Source organism: Leptodactylus fuscus, chromosome 10 (genome assembly GCF_031893055.1).
Source record: "Leptodactylus fuscus isolate aLepFus1 chromosome 10, aLepFus1.hap2, whole genome shotgun sequence".
In the NCBI taxonomy this organism is placed as follows: Eukaryota; Metazoa; Chordata; class Amphibia; order Anura; family Leptodactylidae; genus Leptodactylus; species Leptodactylus fuscus.
Window position 1 is genome coordinate 21457300 of NC_134274.1, and position 10511 is coordinate 21467810.

At 39.5% G+C, this 10511-nt stretch overlaps 2 protein-coding genes across 2 annotated transcripts; one reads left to right on the top strand and one right to left on the bottom strand.

Moving 5' to 3' along the window:
* The first annotated feature begins 3624 nt into the window (after positions 1 to 3624).
* LOC142219137 (olfactory receptor 5V1-like) lies at positions 3625 to 4452 on the top strand. Its single transcript, XM_075288102.1, has one exon. It carries the CDS (start codon positions 3625 to 3627, stop codon positions 4450 to 4452), a length of 828 nt encoding a protein of 275 aa, XP_075144203.1.
* A 2622-nt stretch (positions 4453 to 7074) lies between these two features.
* On the bottom strand, positions 7075 to 7989 carry LOC142219138 (olfactory receptor 1G1-like). The gene has a single exon (XM_075288103.1). The coding sequence runs from the start codon at positions 7987 to 7989 to the stop codon at positions 7075 to 7077; it is 915 nt and encodes a 304-aa protein (XP_075144204.1).
* Positions 7990 to 10511: the final 2522 nt, after the last annotated feature.

A 10511-nucleotide genomic window follows, 5' to 3' on the forward strand; every position in this document is an offset into this window, starting at 1 on the left:
TGTTACACTAAAGTGTCAACTTCACAGTGAAAAGTTTTAATACAAGCACAATGGGTACGTCTGGCTGGTATAAATAACTTGTATTCCAGTCGAACTTCCTGATGACACATTGAAATGTGTCTTGTGGTAAAAAAAAAAAAAAAAAAAAAAAAAAAAATCTGCTGGGTAATGGGTTACTGATCAATGGGTTATATGATTTTTATGGACATTAACTGGATAGTTTTCTCCGAAACAGTATTCAGGAGAATATTCAGTATACTGCTAAGCAAACTAGGAAACAAATATTCTTGTAATATATCATGACGTTAACGAGGACCTTTCACTACCTCTAACAAATCCAGCTCAGTACATCAATTAATAACTTCTGCTCCACTGATTCTGGCACAGCTGGAAAATTTTCCTTTGCCCCCACCATTCCTGAGCAGTCAATGCTGTTAGTTTTGGTGTCATATATACTATTTAGTCTCTGTACTGTCAGGAGGCAGTGTCAGGCAGGAGCAAGCAAAGGGTGTGATTCTGAGTCCACTGTCTAATACCACCAATTCTATCATTATAGACCTTATATAGCACATCAGACATCTAAATTACCTACACTTGTTGCTCAGGAATGGTGAGGGCTAGAGAAATATTCCATCTGCCCTGGAATCAGCTGAGATGCTAAGAACTTGAATTGGTGAAGGAGGTGAAAGGTCCTCTTTAAATGAGTGTGATGAATAGCAAATAAGGGCCAGAGGCAAGAGCCATCATGCTTCACAGATCTCATGTGATCTCACTGGTAGTAGTGCTTATGGGCCCCCAAAGAGACCTGGGCTGTGGTACGACTGTATCCTCTGCACCCCCTCAATTTATGCCCCTGCTCTTCTCCACTGTCCATTGTTCACATGGCCATGTTGCAGATCATATGGGGCTCAGCTGCAATATCAAGCAATTACAATGTGCGGTGCTGTGCATGGTCAACAGTGATGAGGTCACAGCTGGCAATATTGTAGTGCCAGACAACCCCTTTAAGAGAGTCAAACTGTCTGCTAAACGTGGCCACATCAATTGTTCCGACACCACATCTATCTCAAACATCTATTCCAACATACCCAGCAAGGTAACCCGTCTCCTTTCTGGATTCTATACTAGTTGAAATATGAAAAATATCCCTAAACCTTCACTTATGGTTGAGTTCCTTGACTTACTGAAGCCACAACACTGCTGATAAAATGGTAAGACGCTGCGCCTTCATCGATCCACCAGGTCAAATATATAGATTTAAGTATTTGTATAGTCGGGAGTTAAATACTAGGCGATATTCCTCATGATCTAGGGTCCCTGATCCTCCAAGACTCTTGCTAAATAATATACAATTGATGATCTCACTTCTGCACAACTTGGTTACTCCGGTTTCCTCCCAACACTCCAAAGACAAACCGATTGGGAATTTAGGTTGTGAGCCCTTCATAAGAAAGTGATCCCTGTATAGCACTGTAGTATATGATGGAGCTATATAAGAAAGCCAAAAAACCCAGCTATAGTATAACATTGGAACCACATGAAATTTCAGCTTCAGTTGCAATTTTTGTGCATGGGACATAGGGCGCAAGTCTGTCAAGTCAGGTAACACTGACAAGTACTAAGTCAACACTTTTAGAACTAATACTGAGCAGATTCATTTCTGCATTTTACCTACAATGGAGATGTTAGAACTTATAGAGTATTTGCTGGGAATAAAAATAACACCATACAGCAGAATGTAAAGATGGGAAAGAGGAAGGGTTAATATTATAAAGGGATATAAATACACTTGTTTTTTTTCTTCCTCTTTTGTGTTCTAATCCTCTTCCTAATGAATCCCTTCTTGTCTATAGAACATGTATTTGCAAAAGTCTGTTCTCTAAGACAGGGCTCATATGAATAATACACAACGGACAGGATTTAAGCCATTTTTTGGTGTAGATGACCATATTGTGTGTACATATGACTTTCTTTGCATCCTATACCCCATTTGATTCCTCGCTGGCCCCATTCGCCTTGGTCTGACCTATTTATAATAACTGATGTCAGATTTCTGGAGTGAATTAAACAGAAAATCTGCCCCAGTTCCTGACTGGCTTATCAATCCACACTCATCTATATTTACATATCTACCAGAGATATAACTGCATCCTGATTTTTGTAGCGATCCTACATTTCTATCTGATGTCTATTTTTTTGTCAATGACTGTAGATTATCTTACAAATCAAGATTTTTCCAGCCTCCGAACGTAGTCATTGAATAATTCCACTTACTAAGAGTGACAAATGGAAACACGAAATGTATCAGAAACTTTACAGTGAATAAAGAACCTGAAAATCCCTGGAACTCAAAGTTCTTAAAGTTCTTTAACTTCTTAAAGTTTTTTTTTTTTCCCTGAATATCTGGAGTGACATCCAATTCATGAGGGATTTACCTTCCTTTAAATATGTTGTGTTCTGAGCGTCATAGCCAGAAGGAGCAAGAATGTCTCCAGGTAATGCGAGTAGAGTTTACTTCTTAGGTTATTCTACAGGTAATGTAACACCCATTACATAAGGAAAAGAGATTTACACTGGATGATGGGCTGACTTGATGTAAGTGAATTTAAGAAATACTGTCTCATTTTCTTGTCATACAGTCTTTTGCATTATGTATTTTTTTTATAGTTTTTTTATATTTATACTGAGGGATGTTTTGGGGTTTGGTTAGTATTATTTGCTAATGCACAATATTCTATGAAGCCTCCTCCAGTCATAGTCATGACCCCATAGCCCTGTAATACAGGGGATACTTATGTAACGTAAACAAGGCTCTCACCAGGTACATTTTTTACTTTATTCAGCCTTCAAATAACTACTATTGGTCATGGGATCGGTAGGCTGACCTGATTCACACACCAACCTGAAGTCACTCTTTCTATGCTCTCATGGACCTACATAGAAATCAAGGACTTCTGGCTAATGTGTGAATCAGCAGGTCAGTCTGGCGATGACATAACCAAACGACGAATATGATGAGTGCAATAATATAAAATGACTACAGAGGTTTATATAGCTTTTATGAAGTCTAATTTCTAAACTAAACAACTCTTTTACCATCTTTAACCAGTGCAGCTCTTTACTTTGATTAATAAAAGCAGATTCACTGATTCTGGCACAGTTGGAAATTTTTTTCTCTAGCCCCCATCATTCCAATGTTGTTAGTTTTGGTACATCAGGCACCAAAACTACCTACTCTTGTTACTCAGGAATGGTGGAGTCTAGTGAAAAAATTCCAACTGTGCCAAAATCAGAGGAGCAGTGACTATTAACAGATGTTAAGAACTTGAATAGGTGAAGGTGGCAAAAGGTCCTCTTTATCTACTGTTTATAGAATATGAAATCTTTTTCAGAAATGAAGGATAAATATATAGAAACAACTGTATATTTGTGTCAATGTTCACTGTCAAAACAACATTTCTACATCTCTTTAATGTATTAGGAGCTGCAGAGATGCCTTACATTGATGGAAACAATGGAAATGGAACTTGTGCAAGTGTATTAGTTATTTTGGGATTCAGTTATTACTTCGGACACAAGTTCATCTTCATGACTCTGTTTTCCGTGGCCTACCTGCAGGTCATCATGGCCAATATGCTGATAGTTACTCTTGGATGTTCTTGTCGCCAGTTGCAGAAGCCTATGTTCTTCTTTCTTATGAACCTGTCTATGGCTGACATTTGCTTCAGTTCCATCACAATGCCATGGATTATCATCTCTATCTTATTAGACAACAGGGCTATATCCTTACCAGCCTGTGCCATGCAGATGTATGGCTTCCTTGGTTTCACAAGCTCAGAGTTTTTACTGCTCTCAGCCATGGCGTATGACCGCTACGTAGCCATCTGTGACCCGTTACATTACTACCTTACTATGAATAAGAGATTTTGTGCTGGTCTTTCTGCCAGTTGTTGGTTCTTGGGCTTTGCAGATACCTTTCCGCATACCTGGTTTACTCTTAAGGCGTGCTACTGCGGCTCTAATAGACTTAATCACTTCTTCTGTGACCTAACAGCTCTACTGAAAATTTCCTGCTCTGAAACTCACAGTATAGAAAGAATTACGTATGTGGAAGGAGTATTTGTAGGCTTTGGTCCATTTGTACTTACCGTCGCCTCTTATGTTTGTATTATTAATACCATCTTAAAAATTCAATCTACAGAAAGAAGATCAAAAGCCTTTTCCACCTGTTCTTCTCATCTCATCATTGTGGTAATATTTTACGGTACGACATTAAGCATGTACATGCGTCCTACGTCTACGTTTTCATTGGAAGTCAACAAGATGATCACTCTCGTGTATGTCCTGATCGTTCCTTTGATTAATCCTCTTGTTTATAGTCTGAGGAATAGGGAACTCAACCAAGCTCTTAAAATGGTATTTCAATTAGATTTATTTCGAAGGATGTTATAAGGAGGACTTATTTCATGTTAGCCAGGGACCCTGGACTACGGAATCACACTGGGATCCCATCATGAATTTAGCTACAAGGGTAGATGACATAGCAGCTATTATAGGGCCCAACAACTAAGGGGGCCATTTCCACAAAGACCTAGGGTGTGATTAATGATAACTATGGATGATGGAAGGGGATGTGATAAACGGACTGCACCTCCATTATTTTATTGGGACATCATGATGTTTGCATGTGATGTCATTACAATTACTTTCTTCATATGCCTTGAAACCCACAGAAAAAAGTATTACTGAAAAGGTCTGAACTATTTAATAGCAAAATCAAGGTGGAAAGAACATAGAATATACATCACATGATGTAAGAAACACAGTAAGTTGTATCGTCATGCACCTAGTTTATACAGTTTTGGACCTTGTAAAATGTTAAATAAAAGCATTTCAAAGTCTACCTGTCGTTTCATTTAACTTTTCGGATAAGCTATTAGGTGTGTAAAAATAAGGGTTAAAAGGGTTTTGTGCTTAAGGACAGTTAAGTAGATAGAGAATAAGTGTCAGATTACGGGGACACTAAGTACTAGGACCCCCTCTCTGAGCTGGTGGGTGGAGACTATTGGAGCCAAGTATAGAGAATCTGCTCTATAACTCTCACTAAAACCAGCCCCAGGAATATGCAGGACATATGTAGAGATGTACTGACATACACTGATATGAGTATATCGCTTTGGTAGTGATAGCAAGTTTCTATTCAGCTCAGATTTTATTCTCTTACTTCTCACTTGCTCACTTCTCCCCTCCCCCTCTCCATAGACTTCTATAGATATGAGTAATCAAGGTCATGTGGCTTACAATCCTCGTCGAGATGGATAGAGCAGTAAATGCAGGACCTTATATTCTGCCACAAACATGAAGGAAGTTAGCTTCCATCATGCTGCTACATTATTGTAAATGGCAATGGAGCAGGCCGTGTCCATTCTCTGCAACAGTTTAATGTCCGTTGCTGACATCCTTTGATGGATGACAGCAATGGACATTAACAACGATAGTGTGAACACCGCCTATGGGTCTATTCACACAACCAAGCTGTTAATGCTTGGCACAGTTGTGTGAATAGAGTCTGAATTAAGAATCAATCGCCTTAGGGTAAGTTCTCATGGCATATTTTCTTGGCTGAATAATGCAGAGAAGATTTCTAGACACTTTTTGAGGGTGTTTCTTTTTCTAGCAACATTTTCAGCTACATAAATATCTGTCTGCCCACCCTCATTTTGCAGAAGTGTTGAAGAGGGAGCAAAAGTAAAAATGTGAAAAATATTGCAATTTTTTATGCCGTGTACAATAGAAAACTGGTGTACAAAAGGTGCTGTATAAGTAAGCAAAATAAATAATAAATCTTTTTGTAGGTTTTATATGGTAGTGAAATAGTCACCATAAACAGTGGTACTGGTTGTAACAGTTGCAGCTCCTAGGAAACCATATGGGATTTTCATGTTGCATTATTGCAATGTTTACAGGAAATTGCAGACTACCAAGTGTCTTATTTGCTGAGAAATATATAGTGAATAAAAATCAGCCCATGGTCATGTGACAGACACAAGTGTCCAGAGCTTGAATTAATGAGCTGTGACTGTAGCGAGCTGTGCATCTGTGTGTGCATCACATGACCATGGACTGTCCATCACATGACTATGGACTGTATATCACATGACTATGGACTGACTTTTATCCAATGGATGTAAATAAAGAATGGAAGTAAACAAAGAATAATCTAGAAAACTGCAAAGAATTGATTCAGAGAGAGTATTGTTGAACTTCTGTGTTTGAACAATAACATTTACTTGCTAAGACTGGACAATACCTTTAACAGGAAATTGAAACTGTCATTCAAATGTATAGGGGTGAAAGTTCAAACATGGAGGTGGAGCACATACAGGCTCGCACGGCCTCATCACAGTGGAGACTAATTTACATATTGTACAGAGGAGGAGGAGAATAGAATTTAAGGTTTTTTGGGGGTTTTTTTTAATGTGGATTGTGAGCCCCATATAGGGATCACAATGTACATTTTTTTTTGTTAATCTATCAGTAGGTCTTTGTAGAATGGAAGGAAATCCATGCAAACACGGGGAGAACATACAAACTCCTTACGGATGTGGTTCCTGGTGAGATTTGAACCCAGGACTCCAGCGCTGCAAGGCTGCAATGCTAACCACCATGTTGCCCCAGAATTTAAAGGTTTGTCCAGGAATTGGAGCAACCTGTGGAGTGGCCTGGGAAGGTGTCAAATAAAAGAAGCATACTCACATGTCCCTGACACTCTGTTGTCTGCTGTCAGTGCACTTCCCATTTCCAGTCAAGGTTGTGTTGCCAGAAGCCTTGGGGATCACCTGACCTCTGAGACCAATAAGTGGCCTTAATGGTCGCTGGTAATGAATTGTTGACATACATGAGTGACTCAGTTACATATTAGGACTATGGCATAAGATAACAGAGCCCTAGGTTCTGGTTACACAACCCCTTGATTTGCTCCATTGTCTGGACAACCCCTTTAACCCTTAAGTACTACCATAGACATATCATTATGATAGAAACTTAAGGGTTTAATAAGAAAAGATGATTCCTCTATCCTATCATTTTCTTAAGAGCCTGCTTTACATCCTTATTTCTCAGGCTGTAGATAATGGGATTTAGCATTGGTATTACAGCGACATTCAGCAGTGATATAACTTTACCGTCACTTAGGAAAGTCTCTGACGGTGGTCGTAAATACAAACAAAACAGCACCAAATATAATAATATTACAATGGTGAGATGGGAAGAGCACGTAGAAAAGGCTTTGGACCTTCCCTTAGCAGAACGGATGTCAATGATATTTCTAACAATGAAAATATAAGAGGTCAGAGTTAGGAAAAAGCAAGGTATCCCCAACAATACAGCCGCTGTAAAGATGACCACCTGAATTCTTGTAATGTCCGAACACGAGAGCTGCAGCAGAGGCATCACATCGCAATAAAAATGGTTAATTTCACAAGACGAGCAGAACTGAAGTGTAGATATCAGGATGGTAATGGGTACCGTGAACAGGTAGATAATGAGCCAGGAAAAAAGAGACAACGTGACGCATATGTTCCTACTCATGACAAGCAGGTAGTGTAGGGGTCTACAAATAGCCACAAAGCGGTCATAAGCCATTACTGTCAAAAGTAGATACTCCGTGCTCTGGAAACTAAGTACAAAATGACATTGTGCAAGACATTCCATGACGGATATTCCTCCTCCATTCATTATCATTGCTAGAAGTTTCGGTAAAGTTACTGAAGTATAGCAGATATCCAGGAAGGAGAGATTACTTAGGAAGAAATACATAGGAGTGTGCAAGCGCAAGTCCCCATAAATCAGAACCATTATCAGCAAGTTTCCAGATTGACAGCTAAGATATAGTATTAGGACAGAAATACACACAATGATATGTACCTGAGGATCAACCGACAAACCGAGCAAGACAAATTTTCCAGTGGTCTGGTTGCAGGTTTCCATTGACCTATTTATTGGAGAGGCACAATATTCTTAGACTATATATGATATATAATCTTAAAGGGGATTTCTCATGAACATAACCAGATTTAGATTTATAGACAATCAAAAATGAAACATTTTTGCCAAATAAAAAAAAATTGCAGATTTTATACATTTTCTCTAACCATCAAATGGTGACAGTACGTTGCCAAGGAATGGTCTAAGACTACTATGGTCTAAGACTTGGCATAAACCCAGCCATAATGAGATAAGATAATCCTTTAATAGCCCCACCATCGAGAAATTCAGTGTATTACAGCAGCATGGATAATATAATACACAAATACAAAAGCTCCAAGATAGAGGCATTGCAGAGATGGTAGGTTCAGATTAAAAAAAGGTAAAAGTAAAAAAAGCTAGTAGAAGGGATATCACAACTTAAAGATCTTTCAGTTCTCTGTATGGAAAGATCACCACTTAGCTCGGTGTTGGTTGTGCTGCCTAACCACAGCGGGGAGGGAAGACTTCTGATAGCGCTACTTCTCACACTTGGGGTGAAGTATTCGGTCATTGATAGTACTGGCCAGTGCTGTCATGGTCTCATGCATGGGATGGGAGTTGTTCTTCAGCATGGAGCTCACCACGGACAGTGTCCTTCTGTCACCCACCACCTGTACTGGGTCCAGGGGGCTCCCAAGGACAGATCTGGCCCTTCTAATCAGCCTTTTGAGTCTATTTCTGTCCCTGGCTGGTATGCTACTCCCCCAGCAGGCCACTCTGAAGAAGTTGGCTGATGCTACCACAGAGTAGAAAAAGGCCCTAAGAAGTGCCCCCTGGACTCCAAAAGTCCTCAGCCTTCTGAGCAGGTAGAGTCTGCTGTGACCTTTTCTGTGCAGTACATCTCGGTGATCAGCCCACTCCAGCTTATTATTGAGAAGCACACCTAGATACTTATAGGTCTTGACTATCTCAATGATTGTCCCCTGGATGTCCACTGGATTGAGAGAACTTCTCAGCTTAATAAAGTTCACTACCATCTCCTTGGTCTTCCCAGCATTAATCCTGAAGTTGTTTTGCTGGCACCATTCCCCAAATTCCCAGTTTAAGTCTCTGTATTCCCTATCGTCACCATCAGTGATAAGGCTAACTATTGCAGAGTCATCGGAGTACTTTTGCAGGTAACAGCTAGATGAGTTGCGCCTAAAGTCAGTAGTGTACAGTTTGAAGAGAAATGGGGCAAGAACTGTACCTTGTGGTGCCCCCGTACTACAGATCACAGTGCCAGACACACAGCCTCGCGCTCTTACATATTGACGTTGGTTCGTGAGATAGTCTAGGATCACGTGGATAGCTGATGGTCCACTCCAACAAGGTCCAGCTTTTCTATCAGTAGCCCTGGCTGAATGGTGTTTAAAGCACTGGAGAAATCAAAGAACATTATTCTCACAGTGTTCCCTGGTTTCTCCAAGTGACAAAGTGCTCTGTTAAGGAGGTGGATGATTTCCTCATTGTGAATAGGTTATCAGGCAGGGACACTACATGTATGAGAAGATAACTCGGCCACAATAATGAAAAAAGGGCTGGGTTTCTGACAAGTCCCAGACCATAATGGTCGTATCTATTGATAACTGATCAAGAAAGATGATTGTCACCATTAAGATGGTTAAAGAAAATATTTGAAACTTTGCAAAAATATCTAACTTTTAATCATCTACAAATTTAAACCTGGGAAAATGTCTTAGAAAATTTAAAAAAACCACACAAATATGGTTGATATGTATTTACAAAGCTTCATGTAGCTGAATGTATATAAGAACTCCAAATCCAAGGGGGTTGTGTAGAAACAAAATCACTGATCCCTAAACTTTGTGCTCTGGGAATGTTAGAGCTGAAAATTCCTGTCCTTGCAGTCAAGTAAATCTGTTTTTGGGCTTGTTAGCATATTGTTTTAACCCTTTCCTTCCCCTAGTACCATCTTAAAGTCAGCACTGGGCTTCATCTACGCAAAATTGTCATTGGGACCAACCTGATCTGAAAATTGTGTCTAATTATAAAGACCTCATTAGGGGAAAAGCACTTAAAGGCCAAATAAAATAAATAAATACTATACCTGGAAATTGCTGCCCTTGCTCTGCCTGTTTAACTATCTCAATTGTTTTGGAAGTTGGGTAGGCTTGGTGTTTTATTCATGAAGCTAAGACAGAAAATTGTGAGCACAGAGAAAAAGTCAGTTTAATTATTATATAAAAAATGGAGCAAATGCAGAAGAATGAGGAAGGGCACTCACCCACGTTCACGCTTATCTTCATAAAATACTTCTTTTATTGAGGTGACATATTCCTTTAAAAACAGGTAGTGCAGGGAGGGAATAGAGCATATATAGGCATGTAGGCAACAGCCGTTTCGCGCAACTGTGTGCGCTTTCTCAAGCCTCAAAATGCAATAACAGATGAACAAGAAAGCAGGCTTAAATACCATTAAGACAATCAGGCATAATGAAGGTCTCCTGAAATGAATTCAGATTATGACCAATAGAAATACCT